Raw genomic sequence first — 18,269 nt, 5'->3', positions numbered from 1 at the left:
GATCCCTTTCTCTTAGCACCCTGTCTCTTAAATTCTGGATGTGCAATGAAATTATTTTGCCTCTTAAAGTACCAGTAAATACAGTACATTTCCATAATGAACAAATGCATGCTAAAAAGACAACGCTATAGCACTGAACTGAAATAGATTATTTCCTGACAAATTAAAAAGTTCTCTCTATCTCCACTCCCCCTGTATCATGTGACAGCCATCAGCCAATCACAAATGCATAAACGTATTTTCAGTGAATTCTTGCACACGCTCAGTAGGAGCCGATGTGTAAAAGTGTAAATATAAAAAGACTGTGCACCTTTTGTTAATAGAAGTAAATTAGAAAGTTGTTTAAAATTGCTGCTCTATCTGAATCATGAAAGTTTAATTTTGACTTGAGTGCCCGTTTTAAGTTGTTTTGGGTGGGGATTGAATACTGGGAATAAAAATGAAAAACTTTAGTAGCCATATGTAAACATATTTATGTGCTGGCTATTTCATGACTTACAAGTGTATAATATCACAAAAACCTATGCCAGCCTCTTCAGCCTGACTCCTAGATTATAACAAATAATAATAAAAAAAAATAACATGGAATGTATGTTGCATACAGAGCTACGTATTGCTCATTTAATGAAATAGAAAGTCCCAATGATTAAAAACTTATTTTTTTTTTTTTTTTTTTAAAGGGACAGTAAACTCCATATTTACAAGACATTTCTGTTCTGCTATAGAATAATATATCAGCCAAGTTTTAATGTTCTTCTAATACAAATTAACATCTTTTTACTGCAGTTATTTTAATAATCACAACTCCACTCACCCTTTGCCTTATCTAAAGGAGTCAACCTGGGCTTTAGTCTGCAGACAATAAGGGTAGCCATGGTCACAAAGTTAGTATATAAAGTGTATTGTTTTGCATGTGTTATCTGATAAAGCCATTTAGGGACAGATATGTAGCAGGTTTGGCCTTGAGAAGTAAGCAGGTTGCATTGCAAGTTCTGAGAATAAGAAACTGCTCAAGGTTCAGAGCTGAATTACATAAAAAGGGGACAAAATAAATAATTAAAATGTAATGCAAAGTTTTTTCATGATGCATAACTAGAAATTTTATATAAACATTTCAAGGGGCGTGTCCAAACTGTGATCTTGAGTGGTCGCACTTCTCCAGAGCTCCAGTTGAGTATCCGTTAACCCGCCGATTTCTTGATACATATCACAGCGATACCTCATTTGTTTTATTTACAATAGCACTACTTGGCAGTATAATATATATTGTGGAAATTGCTGTATTCCTGACACCAGAGCGCAGGATCGGACGACAGAGGCCTAAGGCGGCGGTTAACAATTAGGCAGCGCACCCCCCTCAGTACTTTGAGGTAATCCGCGTCAACTGAATTCAGAAGCACTTTTACACTAAAACAAACATTGCTCTTCCTCCAAGTAGAGCACCCAGTGACTAACAAATGAAGAAAAGAGAGAAATTGCCCAAAACCTTCTTAACACCACCGCTGAAAATGGCCAACACGGGGGAAACAATTTCTCAAAATCATCTCAGCCAATGTCTTGAGAATCTAGAGAGACTTATGCTAACTCTAATTGATCGAGCCCCATTTAAATTCCTGCAGAGCTGCTATTGCGTTTTGTCGCCTTATACCCATAACGCATGATGGAGCTCCATAAGTATATCCTCAGAAAGGCGAAAATACAGCTCAACATGCAGCTGCAGTTTATAATCAAGAGGGGAAACCCACACGACTGAACAACACCAATTCCATACCTAGAGTATCTAATACTGCAGCGGCACAATGGATAAAAGAACGTAACACATCCATTCGCACTGCCAGTTCCACTTCCACACATCTTCACCTCAACGAGCAGTGTTCACCCTACACAAAATAGTCATTCCTAGGCTACGCAAGAGCACTGATTATTCCTCAGCAGACGGGACAGACATTGATGCAAATACGCTTCTATGGGAGCTTGGCGGGGGGGGTGTTCCCGGACAATTGCAAACATTGAGATGATCCGTTCTCTATCCAACAACGGCTTTCTGGATGATTCTTATGGTGATCACAATCTACAATTTGAAGCTCATAATAAACTGAATGTCACCACATGGCCTCTGAGCTTACTAAAATAACCACCAGCTGACACAATACCAAGGCCTTTGGGTTCATTAAACCAACTTGCTCAACCTCCACGTGAAGATTTTCAAGCCAGCACCACGACTAGGTCTTATCAACAGACTCCTAGGGCTGATACCATTTACACAATTTATTAATGCTATCTTAAACTTGCCTTGAAGCAGATGGTAAATTGATAGAGAAATTGTTCCATCCTGTTCGGTTAGGTTTTCCCTTTTTTCATACACATGTTGCTCTGCACTAGTAAACTTTCTCTATCTATACTATAATCGCGTTTGTAACGCGTCCGTCTGTGTTGCCAGTTGCGCGCACATCCTCAAAGGAATGTTGGCTGTGCAAGAATCTGCAGCAAAGCTGCATCCTGGTGGATTCCGAAAGGTGGATTTTTTTCACTGTCCTGCCATTTTCAGAATCCACTTGGATGCAGCGTAGGCAAACCTGAAGCCTTTAAAAAAAACAACAACAAAAAACATGCAACTGCCCGCAAGAAATAAATAACACGGAACCGCCCGCACGAAGTATAACAAAAAAACTAACCTCCAGCACGAATTAACAAACACCAAAACCGCCAACCCCCACATTGCAAAGTAATAAAGTAATTAACCCTTAATCCGCAAATAACATTGTTAACATATTAACACCTAAACCGACAAACCCCCACATCGCAATAAACCCAATTAACCTATTAACTCCTAAACCGCCAACCCCCCACAATGCAAATAACCAATTTAATTACTAAGCCCCCTAACCTAACACCCCACTAAGTTACTTAAATGAAAGCTTAAAACATTAAATTAAAAAAAAAAAATCTAAAATTACAAAAAATAAAAAAAACTCTAAAATTGCAGAATAAAATAAACAAAATTATCAAAAATAAGAAGAATTGAACCTAATCCCTATGAAAATAAAAAAGCTCCCCCAAATAAAAACACCCGCTAAACTACCAATAGCCTTTAAAAGGACCTTTTGTAGGGCATTGCCCTAAATTAAACCACTCTTTTACATTTAAAAATGACTAAATCCCCATAACAGTAAAAAAAACTCCACCCACCAAACCCCCCAAAATAAAAAAAACCTAACACTAAAAAAACCTAAACTACCCATTGCCCCTAAAGGGGCATTTGTATGGGCATTGCCCTTAAAAGGGCATTCAGCTCCTTTACTGCCCTTAAAAGGGCAATCCGCTCTTTTCCAGCCCATTAAATCCCTAATCTTAAAAATAAAAATTACCCCCCCCAAAAAAAAAAAAAATCCTAACACTAAGCCCCAAATAGGTACTCGCCATTCCTGAAGTCTGGCGGAGAAGGTCTTCTTCTAGGCGGCAGCTCCATTATCTTCCATCTTTATCCGGAGCAAAGATGGCGCGTAACGGTGCCCCGATGCGTGGAGGCTCTTCTTCATGCGATCGTCCGTCGCACACTGAAGATTGAATGCAAGGTATCCCATATTTATTGGGGTATCTTGCATTCCTATTGGCTGAAATTTTTCAACCAATAGGATGAGAGCTACTGAAATCTTATTGACTGATTTGAACAGCCAATAAGATTTCAGTAGCTCTAATCCTTTTGGCTGATTTCAAAATTTCAGCCAATAGGAATGCAAGGTGCCCCAAATTGATTGCGCTACCTTGCATTCAATCTTCAGTGTATGACGGACATCGGATGAAGAGGAGCCTCCATGTCACCGAGGACCGCCCCCGCCGTTGAGGACTGCCACTGAGGGATTCACGCATCGGGGAAGACAGCTCTGCGCCGCCTTAGTTCCGGATGAAGATAGAAGATGATGGAGCCGCCTGGAAAAAGACCTTCTACTCCGGACTTCAGGAACGGTGCGTACCTATTTGGGGCTTAGTCTTAGGGGTTTTTTTTTGTTTTTTTTTTGGGTGGCTTTGTTTTTGTTTTTATTTCGATTAGGGTTTTTTGGGCAGTAAAAGAGCTTAATGCCCTTTTACTTAATGCTCTTTATTTTGGGGGGTTTGGTGGGTTAAAAGAGCTGTTTAACTTAAGACAATGCCCTACAAAAGGCCCTTTTAAGGGCTATTGGTAGTTTTAGTATTAGATTGGGGGGTTATTTTTATAGGGGTATTAGTTTTGGTTTAAAATTTTTATTTTGGATAGCTTTTTTTTTTTTTTTATTCTGTAATTTTTACTTTTTTTATTTTTTTGTAACTTTAGCTTGGGGTTTGTATTTTTTAGACATAGACTTTCCTCTGGGCAGGCTTATCACCTAGTAGAAGACGTATTTATGTTACAGATAGCCTTAATAGGCCGAGGTAAGGTAACAGACCTCATATTGTTATTATGCTATTGTTTTAATGCTTAGAAATGCTCACATATTTAGATTTATCATTGTGGTATGGGTAAATATTCGCTCTACTCTACAAGGTAAGAACGAGGCCTGATGTTATTATAAATGATGGAGTGGGTATGGATGTTTTTGCAAGTATAACATGAAATATCTGACATGTACAATGTTTAAAACTTTTCTTTTTCTTCTGCATATGTAATTTTGTAAAAAGAAAAATTCATGGTGTTTTCTGTCCCTTTAAGAGACAAAATTATTTTTTGAATTAGTCATTGGGACACACATTCAGTAACACTAGCTTGTAATTGCTGTTTTTAGTTTTACTATAGATGTAGAACCATGTGCTTAGAGCACGTCTTAAAGGGAAACTAAATACATTTCATGCCCCTCCCTCTAATTATGGGCACTTCCATTTTGGAACCTAGGTTACACTGCAGGTATCTGAAAGAGAGTTACTGCACATGTGCAAACACATTAGCACTGGGATGTAGGGAAAGCTGAATAGCAAAATGGCTGCACCCATGACTAGAAGGAGGTGGGGAATAACCTAGTAAATACTATGCTTATAAAATGCATTTAGTGTTTAATGTCCCTTCAAAAAGCCCAGAGAAAATGAAAACCTTCATTATTTAATACTTGAGAGAGCCAACATACTGGTACAGTATACTTAAAGGGACACTCAAGTCAAAATAAACATTTATGATTCAGATAGAGCAGCAGTTTTAAGATACTTTCCAATTTACTTCTATTATCAAATTTTGCAGTCTTTTTATATTCACACTTTCTGGGGAACAAGATCCTACTGAGCATGTGCACAAGCTCACAGGGTATACATATACTAGCCTGTGATTGGATGATGTCTGTCACATGATACAAGGGGACGGAAAATGGTAGAAAAACGAAATTTGTCAGAAAAAAAATTACGCGATTCTACTGCATTTTGTGGTCCTTTAATAGTGACAATGGTTCAATTGTTGTAACCCCCAAAAAAATACTTTCACATCAGCTAGCTAGTAAGATTATGATCTCAAAACCATTCAATGTATTTAAAGGGATATGAAACAGTGCTCTTTTAGTAGACAAAATATGTTAATTCAATGTAAACATAAAAAGAAACAGATTGTGTTTAAAAAAACATAAATTTACTTGTTTTCTTGCGAAATGAGCACTTAGAAATTCTGAGTGTCGCCACTGTCAATAGTTGCATAAGGAAACTGACATGCTTGAGAACTGAAGCTGCATTCTGTCCTCTTCTGAGCATGAGCAAGAAACTGACTTCCTGTTTCTCTAGCATTCACTAAACAGTAAGCCAGCTCAAGGTGCTCCAGAAGATTTATGACGTCAAGCTATATATGTATTCTTTTAGAGCCCCCAGTAAAAAAAGCTAAAATCCTTTTAAAATAATTACTACATATTGCAATGGTTTATATTAAAGTGAATGTAAATTTTTATGCTAAAGTGCCCAGGTTTTAAAAATTCGATTAAAGACAGGGGCCATTGAATTCATTAAAATTTACATTTCACTTGTGTTGTGAAAAAAAACTTACCTTTTATTCTTGACAGCAGATCCAGCTTCCTCCACCCGTTGCAAAACCTCTTCCTGGGTCTAAAATGAGGAATCCGGCTTCCTCCAATCACGGGATTGAATCAGACACTGATTCCCCCGGGGGGGAAGCCGTGATTGGAGGATGACCTATCCATCATTTCTGACATCAGAAATGGCTTGTGACGACCGGAGGAAGCTGGATCTGCTGTCAAGTTTTAAAGGTAATTTTTTTTGTCATAACACGAGTGAAATGTAAATTTTGATGAATTAAAGTGCCCCTGTTTTTAATCAAATTTTTAAAAACCAGGCACTTTAGCATCAAAATTTACATTCACTTTAAGTATAACTCCCTACTTAGTGCTTTTTTATTACAACAATGAAAGACTGTTTATATCCCTTTAAATTCTGACTTTTACTAGAAGCTGGTTGAGTGTCTGAATCCATTTGGCTTAAAGTAATAGTGACAACAAACACTAAGATTTACCATTACAACATATAAAGGGGACTTTCAGTCATAAAGTATAAAATACTTCATGTTGAAAGTTCCTTTATTTGTCTGCAGCGTTTGCCACGCCGAGCACCTCAGGCTATTTTCCACTGAGGTGACCTTTCCACCTCTTAGCCAATAGCCATGCAGGCCAGCTGGCATCAAGCCGTATAGCTAGCACGCTATTAGCTAAGAGTACCTTAGTGCAAGATAGCGTTATGCTGCGGGCAGCCTGAGGCACTCAGCGTAGCAAACGCTGCAGACAAATAAACTTTCTGCATAAAGTATTTTATACTTCCGGACTGAAAGTCCCCTTTATTTGTTGCAATTATAAATCCTACCGTTTCACAAACGCTAGGATTTACTATCACTTTATGTCGTTTTGAGCCTCAGACATCTCTTTCGTGTTAAAATAAGCTTGATGTCATGGGAAATTATAAAGCATGAACCATTAAAGACACGGATTTCTGGGTGACAAATGTCTCTTGGTGGTTTTACAGCTAATGGTGATGAAGGAGCTGGAGCAGGAAAAGGATTTCCTTATCCAGGGGTTGGAGATGGTGGAACGCGCTCGCGATTGGTACCTCCAGCAGATCCAGGCTGTGCAGGAGCGACAGAGGAACTTGGGGAAGACCCCTAATGTGAGTAGAAGTACAAAACAACAACATCTGAATTAAAGGGGTATGAAACCCAAAAGTTTTCTTTTGGGAATCGGACAGAACACACCATTTTAAAAAAGGTTACAATTTACTTCTAAAATCAAATTTGCTTTGTTCCCATGATATTTTGTATTGAAAAGATACCTAGGTAGCATCTGGTGCACTACATGACAGGAAATAGTGCTGCCCTCTAGTGGTCTTGCTAATGGATAACATTCTAGTAAAACTGCTGCCCTCTAGTACTCTTGCAAATGGATAACATTCTAGTAAAACTGCTGCCCTCTAGTGCTCTTGCAAATGGATAACATTCTAGTAAAACTGCTGCCCTCTAGTGCTCTTGCAAATGGATAACATTCTTGCAAAACTGCTGCCCTCTAGTGCTCTTGCAAACAGATAACATTCTTGCAAAACTGCTGCCCTCTAGTGCTCTTGCAAATAGATAAAACTGCTGCCCTCTAGTGCTCTTGCAAATAGATAACATTCTAGTAAAACTGCTGCCCTCTAGTGCTCTTGCAAATGGATAACATTCTAGTAAAACTGCTGCCCTCTAGTGCTCTTGCAAATGGATAACATTCTAGTAAAACTGCTGCCCTCTAGTGCTCTTGCAAATAGATAACATTCTAGTAAAACTGCTGCCCTCTAGTGCTCTTGCAAATAGATAACATTCTAGTAAAACTGCTGCCCTCTAGTGCTCTTGCAAATGGATAACTTTCTAGTAAAACTGCTGCCCTCTAGTGCTCTTGCAAATGGATAACATTCTAGTAAAACTGCTGCCCTCTAGTGCTCTTGCAAATAGATAACATTCTAGTAAAACTGCTGCCCTCTAGTGCTCTTGCAAATAGATAACATTCTAGTAAAACTGCTGCCCTCTAGTGCTCTTGCAAATGGATAACATTCTAGTAAAACTGCTGCCCTCTAGTGCTCTTGCAAATGGATAACATTCTAGTAAAACTGCTGCCCTCTAGTGCTCTTGCAAATAGATAACATTCTAGTAAAACTGCTGCCCTCTAGTGCTCTTGCAAATGGATAACATTCTAGTAAAACTGCTGCCCTCTAGTGCTCTTGCAAATGGATAACATTCTAGTAAAACTGCTGCCCTCTAGTGCTCTTGCAAATGGATAACATTCTAGTAAAACTGCTGCCCTCTAGTGCTCTTGCAAATGGATAACATTCTAGTAAAGCTGCTGCCCTCTAGTGCTCTTGCAAATAGATAACATTCTAGTAAAACTGCTGCCCTCTAGTGCTCTTGCAAATGGATAACATTCTAGTAAACTGCTGCCCTCTAGTGCTCTTGCAAATAGATAACATTCTAGTAAAACTGCTGCCCTCCAGTGCTCTTGCAAATAGATAACATTCTAGTAAAACTGCTGCCCTCTAGTGCTCTTGCAAATAGATAACATTCTAGTAAAACTGCTGTCCTCTAGTGCTCTTGCAAATAGATAACATTCTAGTAAAACTGCTGCCCTCTAGTGCTCTTGCAAATAGATAACATTCTAGTAAAACTGCTGCCCTCTAGTGCTCTTGCAAATGGATAACATTCTAGTAAAACTGCTGCCCTCTAGTGCTCTTGCAAATAGATAACATTCTAGTAAAACTGCTGCCCTCTAGTGCTCTTGCAAATAGATAACATTCTAGTAAAACTGCTGCCCTCTAGTGCTCTTGCAAATAGATAACATTCTAGTAAAACTGCTGCCCTCTAGTGCTCTTGCAAATGGATAACATTCTAGTAAAACTGCTGCCCTCTAGTGCTCTTGCAAATGGATAACATTCTAGTAAAACTGCTGCCCTCTAGTGCTCTTGCAAATAGATAACATTCTAGTAAAACTGCTGCCCTCTAGTGCTCCTGCAAATGGATAACATTCTAGTAAAACTGCTGCCCTCTAGTGCTCTTGCAAATAGATAACATTCTAGTAAAACTGCTGCCCTCTAGTGCTCTTGCAAATAGATAACATTCTAGTAAAACTGCTGCCCTCTAGTGCTCTTGCAAATAGATAACATTCTAGTAAAACTTCTGTCCTCTAGTGCTCTTGCAAATAGATAACATTCTAGTAAAACTGCTGCCCTCTAGTGCTCTTGCAAATGGATAACATTCTAGTAAAACTGCAGCCCTCTAGTGCTCTTGCAAATGGATAACATTCTAGTAAAACTGCTGCCCTCTAGTGCTCTTGCAAATGGATAACATTCTAGTAAAACTGCTGCCCTCTAGTGCTCTTGCAAATAGATAACATTCTAGTAAAACTGCTGCCCTCTAGTGCTCTTGCAAATAGATAACATTCTAGTAAAACTGCTGCCCTCTAGTGCTCTTGCAAATACATAACATTCTAGTAAAACTGCTACCCTCTAGTGCTCTTGCAAATAGATAACATTCTAGTAAAACTGCTGCCTCTAGTGCTCTTGCAAATACATAACATTCTAGTAAAACTGCTACCCTCTAGTGCTCTTGCAAATAGATAACATTCTAGTAAAACTGCTGCCCTCTAGTGCTCTTGCAAATAGATAACATTCTAGTAAAGCTGCTGCCCTCTAGTGCTCTTGCAAATGGATAACATTCTAGTAAAACTGCTGCCCTCTAGTGCTCTTGCAAATAGATAACATTCTAGTAAAACTGCTGCCCTCTAGTGCTCTTGCAAATAGATAACATTCTAGTAAAACTGCTGCCCTCTAGTGCTCTTGCAAATGGATAACATTCTAGTAAAGCTGCTGCCCTCTAGTGCTCTTGCAAATAGATAACATTCTAGTAAAGCTGCTGCCCTCTAGTGCTCTTGCAAATGGATAACATTCTAGTAAAACTGCTGCCCTCTAGTGCTCTTGCAAATAGATAACATTCTAGTAAAGCTGCTGCCCTCTAGTGCTCTTGCAAATGGATAACATTCTAGTAAAACTGCTGCCCTCTAGTGCTCTTGCAAATAGATAACATTCTAGTAAAACTGCTGCCCTCTAGTGCTCTTGCAAATAGATAACATTCTAGTAAAACTGCTGCCCTCTAGTGCTCTTGCAAATGGATAACATTCTAGTAAAACTGCTGCCCTCTAGTGCTCTTGCAAATAGATAACATTCTAGTAAAACTGCTGCCCTCTAGTGCTCTTGCAAATAGATAACATTCTAGTAAAACTGCTGCCCTCTAGTGCTCTTGCAAATAGATAACATTCTAGTAAAACTGCTGCCCTCTAGTGCTCTTGCAAATAGATAACATTCTAGTAAAACTGCTGCCCTCTAGTGCTCTTGCAAATAGATAACATTCTAGTAAAACTGCTGCCCTCTAGTGCTCTTGCAAATAGATAACATTCTAGTAAAACTGCTGCCCTCTAGTGCTCTTGCAAATGGATAACATTCTAGTAAAACTGCTGCCCTCTAGTGCTCTTGCAAATAGATAACATTCTAGTAAAACTGCTGCCCTCTAGTGCTCTTGCAAATGGATAACATTCTAGTAAAACTGCTGCCCTCTAGTGCTCTTGCAAATAGATAACATTCTAGTAAAACTGCTGCCCTCTAGTGCTCTTGCAAATGGATAACATTCTAGTAAAACTGCTGCCCTCTAGTGCTCTTGCAAATACATAACATTCTAGTAAAACTGCTACCCTCTAGTGCTCTTGCAAATAGATAACATTCTAGTAAAATTGCTGCCTCTAGTGCTCTTGCAAATGGATAACATTCTAGTAAAACTGCTGCCCTCTAGTGCTCTTGCAAATAGATAACATTCTAGTAAAACTGCTGCCCTCTAGTGCTCTTGCAAATAGATAACATTCTAGTAAAACTGCTGCCCTCTAGTGCTCTTGCAAATAGATAACATTCTAGTAAAACTGCTGCCCTCTAGTGCTCTTGCAAATAGATAACATTCTAGTAAAACTGCTGCCCTCTAGTGCTCTTGCAAATGGATAACATTCTAGTAAAACTGCTGCCCTCTAGTGCTCTTGCAAATAGATAACATTCTAGTAAAACTGCTGCCCTCTAGTGCTCTTGCTAATGGATAACATTCTAGTAAAACTGCTGCCCTCTAGTGCTCTTGCAAATAGATAACATTCTAGTAAAACTGCTACCCTCTAGTGCTCTTGCAAATAGATAACATTCTAGTAAAACTGCTGTCCTCTAGTGCTCTTGCAAATAGATAACATTCTAGTAAAACTGCTGCCCTCTAGTGCTCTTGCAAATGGATAACATTCTAGTAAAACTGCTGCCCTCTAGTGCTCTTGCAAATAGATAACATTCTAGTAAAACTGCTGCCCTCTAGTGCTCTTGCTAATGGATAACATTCTAGTAAAACTGCTGCCCTCTAGTGCTCTTGCAAATTGATAACATTCTAGTAAAACTGCTACCCTCTAGTGCTCTTGCAAATAGATAACATTCTAGTAAAACTGCTGCCCTCTAGTGCTCTTGCAAATAGATAACATTCTAGTAAAACTGCTGCCCTCTAGTGCTCTTGCAAATAGATAACATTCTAGTAAAACTGCTGCCCTCTAGTGCTCTTGCAAATAGATAACATTCTAGTAAAACTGCTGCCCTCTAGTGCTCTTGCAAATAGATAACATTCTAGTAAAACTGCTGTCCTCTAGTGCTCTTGCAAATGGATAACATTCTAGTAAAACTGCTGCCCTCTAGTGCTCTTGCAAATGGATAACATTCTAGTAAAACTGCTGCCCTCTAGTGCTCTTGCAAATGGATAACATTCTAGTAAACTGCTGCCCTCTAGTGCTCTTGCAAATGGATAACATTCTAGTAAAACTGCTGCCCTCTAGTGCTCTTGCAAATAGATAACATTCTAGTAAAACTGCTGCCCTCTAGTGCTCTTGCAAATAGATAACATTCTAGTAAAACTGCTGCCCTCTAGTGCTCTTGCAAATAGATAACATTCTAGTAAAACTGCTAGCCCTCTAGTGCTCTTGCAAATAGATAACATTCTAGTAAAACTGCTGCCCTCTAGTGCTCTTGCAAATAGATAACATTCTAGTAAAACTGCTGCCCTCTAGTGCTCTTGCAAATAGATAACATTCTAGTAAAACTGCTACCCTCTAGTGCTCTTGCAAATAGATAACATTCTAGTAAAACTGCTGCCCTCTAGTGCTCTTGCAAATGGATAACATTCTAGTAAAACTGCTGCCCTCTAGTGCTCTTGCAAATGGATAACATTCTAGTAAAACTGCTGCCCTCTAGTGCTCTTGCAAATAGATAACATTCTAGTAAAGCTGCTGCCCTCTAGTGCTCTTGCAAATAGATAACATTCTAGTAAAACTGCTGCCCTCTAGTGCTCTTGCAAATAGATAACATTCTAGTAAAACTGCTGCCCTCTAGTGCTCTTGCAAATGGATAACATTCTAGTAAAACTGCTGCCCTCTAGTGCTCTTGCAAATAGGATAACATTCTAGTAAAACTGCTGCCCTCTAGTGCTCTTGCAAATAGGATAACATTCTAGTAAAACTGCTGCCCTCTAGTGCTCTTGCAAATAGGATAACATTCTAGTAAAACTGCTGCCCTCTAGTGCTCTTGCAAATAGATAACATTCTAGTAAAACTGCTGCCCTCTAGTGCTCTTGCAAATAGATAACATTCTAGTAAAGCTGCTGCCCTCTAGTGCTCTTTGCAAATAGATAACATTCTAGTAAAACTGCTGCCCTCTAGTGCTCTTGCAAATAGATAACATTCTAGTAAAACTGCTGCCCTCTAGTGCTCTTGCAAATAGATAACATTCTAGTAAAACTGCTGCCCTCTAGTGCTCTTGCAAATGGATAACATTCTAGTAAAACTGCTGCCCTCTAGTGCTCTTGCAAATAGATAACATTCTAGTAAAACTGCTGCCCTCTAGTGCTCTTGCAAATAGATAACATTCTAGTAAAACTGCTGCCCACTAGTGCTCTTGCAAATTGATAACATTCTAGTAAAACTGCTGCCCTCTAGTGCTCTTGCAAATGGATAACATTCTAGTAAAAACTGCTGCCCTCTAGTGCTCTTGCAAATAGATAACATTCTAGTAAAACTGCTACCCTCTAGTGCTCTTGCAAATAGATAACATTCTAGTAAAACTGCTGCCTCTAGTGCTCTTGCAAATGGATAACATTCTAGTAAAACTGCTGCCCTCTAGTGCTCTTGCAAATGGATAACATTCTAGTAAAACTGCTACCCTCTAGTGCTCTTGCAAATAGATAACATTCTAGTAAAACTGCTGCCCTCTAGTGCTCTTGCAAATAGATAACATTCTAGTAAAACTGCTGCCCTCTAGTGCTCTTGCAAATGGATAACATTCTAGTAAAACTGCTGCCCTCTAGTGCTCTTGCAAATGGATAACATTCTAGTAAAACTGCTGCCTCTAGTGCTCTTGCAAATGGATAACATTCTAGTAAAACTGCTGCCCTCTAGTGCTCTTGCAAATGGATAACATTCTAGTAAAGCTGCTGCCCTCTAGTGCTCTTGCAAATGGATAACATTCTAGTAAAACTGCTGCCCTCTAGTGCTCTTGCTAATAGATAACATTCTAGTAAAACCGCTGCCCTCTAGTGCTCTTGCAAATAGATAACATTCTAGTAAAACTGCTGCCCTCTAGTGCTCTTGCAAATAGATAACATTCTAGTAAAACTGCTGTCCTCTAGTGCTCTTGCAAATAGATAACATTCTAGTAAAACTGCTGCCCTCTAGTGCTCTTGCAAATAGATAACATTCTAGTAAAACTGCTGCCCTCTAGTGCTCTTGCAAATAGATAACAATCTAGTAAAACTGCTGCCCTCTAGTGCTCTTGCAAATGGATAACATTCTAGTAAAACTGCTGCCCTCTAGTGCTCTTGCAAATAGATAACATTCTAGTAAAACTGCTGCCCTCTAGTGCTCTTGCAATTGGATAACTTTCTAGTAAAACTGCTGCCCTCTAGTGCTCTTGCAAATAGATAACATTCTAGTAAAACTGCTGCCCTCTAGTGCTCCTGCAAATAGATAACATTCTAGTAAAACTGCTGCCCTCTAGTGCTCTTGCAAATGGATAACATTCTAGTAAAACTGCTGCCCTCTAGTGCTCTTGCAAATGATAACATTCTAGTAAAACTGCTGCCCTCTAGTGCTCTTGCAAATGGATAACATTCTAGTAAAACTGCTGCCCTCTAGTGCTCTTGCAAATGGATAACATTCTAGTAAAACTGCTGCCCTCTAGTGCTCTTGCAAATGGATAACATTCTAGTAAAACTGCTGCCCTCTAGTGCTCTTGCAAATGGATAACATTCTAGTAAAGCTGCTGCCATCTAGTGCTCTTGCAAATAGATAACATTCTAGTAAAACTGCTGCCCTCTAGTGCTCTTGCAAATGGATAACATTCTAGTAAAACTGCTGCCCTCTAGTGCTCTTGCTAATGGATAACATTCTAGTAAAACTGCTGCCCTCTAGTGCTCTTGCAAATAGATAACATTCTAGTAAAACTGCTGCCCTCTAGTGCTCTTGCAAATAGATAACATTCTAGTAAAACTGCTGCCCTCTAGTGCTCTTGCAAATAGATAACATTCTAGTAAAACTGCTGTCCTCTAGTGCTCTTGCAAATGGATAACATTCTAGTAAAACTGCTGCCCTCTAGTGCTCTTGCAAATAGATAACATTCTAGTAAAACTGCTGCCCTCTAGTGCTCTTGCAAATAGATAACATTCTAGTAAAACTGCTGCCCTCTAGTGCTCTTGCAAATGGATAACATTCTAGTAAAACTGCTGCCCTCTAGTGCTCTTGCAAATAGATAACATTCTAGTAAAACTGCTGCCCTCTAGTGCTCTTGCAAATAGATAACATTCTAGTAAAACTGCTGCCCTCTAGTGCTCTTGCAAATAGATAACATTCTAGTAAAACTGCTGCCCTCTAGTGCTCTTGCTAATGGATAACATTCTAGTAAAACTGCTGCCCTCTAGTGCTCTTGCAAATAGATAACATTCTAGTAAAACTGCTGCCCTCTAGTGCTCTTGCAAATAGGATAACATTCTAGTAAAACTGCTGCCCTCTAGTGCTCTTGCAAATAGATAACATTCTAGTAAAACTGCTGCCCTCTAGTGCTCTTGCAAATAGATAACATTCTAGTAAAACTGCTGCCCTCTAGTGCTCTTGCAAATAGATAACATTCTAGTAAAACTGCTGCCCTCTAGTGCTCTTGCAAATGGATAACATTCTAGTAAAACTGCTGCCCTCTAGTGCTCTTGCAAATGGATAACATTGTAGTAAAACTGCTACCCTCTAGTGCTCTTGCAAATAGATAACATTCTAGTAAAACTGCTGCCCTCTAGTGCTCTTGCAAATGGATAACATTCTAGTAAAACTGCTGCCCTCTAGTGCTCTTGCAAATGGATAACATTCTAGTAAAACTGCTGCCCTCTAGTGCTCTTGCAAATGGATAACATTCTAGTAAAACTGCTGCCCTCTAGTGCTCTTGCAAATGGATAACATTCTAGTAAAACTGCTGCCCTCTAGTGCTCTTGCAAATAGATAACATTCTAGTAAAACTGCTGCCCTCTAGTGCTCTTGCAAATAGATAACATTCTAGTAAAACTGCTGCCCTCTAGTGCTCTTGCAAATAGATAACATTCTAGTAAAACTGCTGCCCTCTAGTGCTCTTGCAAATAGATAACATTCTAGTAAAACTGCTGCCCTCTAGTGCTCTTGCAAATAGATAACATTCTAGTAAAACTGCTGCCCTCTAGTGCTCTTGCAAATAGATAACATTCTAGTAAAACTGCTGCCCTCTAGTGCTCTTGCAAATTGATAACATTCTAGTAAAACTGCTGCCCTCTAGTGCTCTTGCAAATAGATAACATTCTAGTAAAACTGCTGCCCTCTAGTGCTCTTGCAAATAGATAACATTCTAGTAAAACTGCTGCCCTCTAGTGCTCTTGCAAATGGATAACATTCTAGTAAAACTGCTGCCCTCTAGTGCTCTTGCAAATAGATAACATTCTAGTAAAACTGCTGCCCTCTAGTGCTCTTGCAAATGGATAACATTCTAGTAAAACTGCTGCCCTCTAGTGCTCTTGCAAATAGATAACATTCTAGTAAAACTGCTGCCCTCTAGTGCTCTTGCAAATAGATAACATTCTAGTAAAACTGCTGCCCTCTAGTGCTCTTGCAAATAGATAACATTCTAGTAAAACTGCTGCCCTCTAGTGCTCTTGCAAATTGATAAACATTCTAGTAAAACTGAGCTGCCCTCTATGCTCTTGCAAATAGATTAACATTCTAGTAAAACTGCTGCCCTCTAGTGCTCTTGCAAATGGATAACATTCTAGTAAAACTGCTGCCCTCTAGTGCTCTTGCAATAGATAACATTCTAGTAAAACTGCTGCCCTCTAGTGCTCTTGCAAATAGATAACATTCTAGTAAAACTGCTGCCCTCTAGTGCTCTTGCAAATGGATAACATTCTAGTAAAACTGCTGCCCTCTAGTGCTCTTGCAAATAGATAACATACTAGTAAAACTGCTGCCTCAAGTGCTCTTCAAATGGATAACATTCTATGTAAAGCATGCTGCCATCTATGTGCTCTTGCAAATGATAACATTCTAGTAAAACTGCTGGCCCTCTAGTGCTCTTGCAAATGTGATAACATTCTAGTAAAACTGCTGCCCTCTAGTGCTCTTGCAAATGGATAACATTCTAGTAAAACTGCTGCCCTCTAGTGCTCTTGCAAATAGATAACATTCTAGTAAAACTGCTGCCCTCTAGTGCTCTTGCAAATAGATAACATTCTAGTAAAACTGCTGCCCTCTAGTGCTCTTGCAAATAGATAACATTCTAGTAAAACTGCTGCCCTCTAGTGCTCTTGCAAATAGATAACATTCTAGTAAAAACTGCTGCCCTCTAGTGCTCCTGCAAATAGATAACATTCTAGTAAAACTGCTGCCCTCTAGTGCTCTTGCAAATGGATAACATTCTAGTAAAACTGCTGCCCTCTAGTGCTCTTGCAAATGGATAACATTCTAGTAAAACTGCTGCCCTCTAGTGCTCTTGCAAATAGATAACATTCTAGTAAAACTGCTGCCCTCTAGTGCTCTTGCAAATGGATAACATTCTAGTAAAACTGCTGCCCTCTAGTGCTCTTGCAAATAGATAACATTCTAGTAAAACTGCTGCCCTCTAGTGCTCTTGCAAATAGGATAACATTCTAGTAAAGCTGCTGCCCTCTAGTGCTCTTGCAAATGGATAACATTCTAGTAAAACTGCTGCCCTCTAGTGCTCTTGCAAATAGATAACATTCTAGTAAAACTGCTGCCCTCTAGTGCTCTTGCAAATGGATAACATTCTAGTAAAACTGCTGCCCTCTAGTGCTCTTGCAAATAGATAACATTCTAGTAAAACTGCTGCCTCTCTAGTGCTCATGCAAATAGATAACATTCTAGTAAAACTGCTGCCCTCTAGTGCTCTTGCAAATGAGATAACATTCTAGTAAAAACTGCTGCCCTCTAGTGCTCTTGCAAATAGATAACATTCTAGTAAAACTGCTGCCCTCTAGTGCTCTTGCAAATGTATAACATTCTAGTAAAACTGCTGCCCTCTAGTGCTCTTGCAAATAGGATAACATTCTAGTAAAACTGCTGCCCTCTAGTGCTCTTGCAAATAGATAACATTCTAGTAAAACTGCTGCCTCTAGTGCTCTTGCAAATAGATAACATTCTAGTAAAACTGCTGCCCTCTAGTGCTCTTGCAAATGGATAACTTTCTAGTAAAACTGCTGCCCTCTAGTGCTCTTGCAAATAGATAACATTCTAGTAAAACTGCTGCCCTCTAGTGCTCCTGCAAATAGATAACATTCTAGTAAAACTGCTGCCCTCTAGTGCTCTTGCAAATGGATAACATTCTAGTAAAACTGCTGCCCTCTAGTGCTCTTGCAAATAGATAACATTCTAGTAAAACTGCTGCCCTCTAGTGCTCTTGCAAATGGATAACTTTCTAGTAAAACTGCTGCCCTCTAGTGCTCTTGCAAATAGATAACATTCTAGTAAAACTGCTGCCCTCTAGTGCTCTTGCAAATGGATAACATTCTAGTAAAACTGCTGCCCTCTAGTGCTCTTGCAAATGGATAACATTCTAGTAAAACTGCTGCCCTCTAGTGCTCTTGCAAATGGATAACATTCTAGTAAAACTGCTGCCTCTCTAGTGCTCTTTGCAATAGATAACATTCTAGTAAAACTGCTGCC

The 18,269-nt window shown here is 39.2% G+C and overlaps 1 protein-coding gene across 1 annotated transcript in view; it reads left to right on the top strand.

The window, feature by feature from the left end:
* SAPCD2 (suppressor APC domain containing 2) overlaps nucleotides 1-18,269 on the top strand; it is a 127,008-nt gene that overhangs the window by 57,796 nt on the left and 50,943 nt on the right. The window contains exon 3 of the mRNA XM_053695555.1: nucleotides 6,976-7,116. Within this exon, the coding sequence (XP_053551530.1) occupies nucleotides 6,976-7,116 (141 nt within the window). The remainder of the gene's footprint in view (nucleotides 1-6,975; nucleotides 7,117-18,269) is intronic.

This window comes from Bombina bombina, chromosome 12 (genome assembly GCF_027579735.1).
Source record: "Bombina bombina isolate aBomBom1 chromosome 12, aBomBom1.pri, whole genome shotgun sequence".
Classification (NCBI taxonomy): Eukaryota; Metazoa; Chordata; class Amphibia; order Anura; family Bombinatoridae; genus Bombina; species Bombina bombina.
Note: the sequence above shows the minus strand (reverse complement) of the source record. Positions and strands in the feature narration are given on the sequence as shown.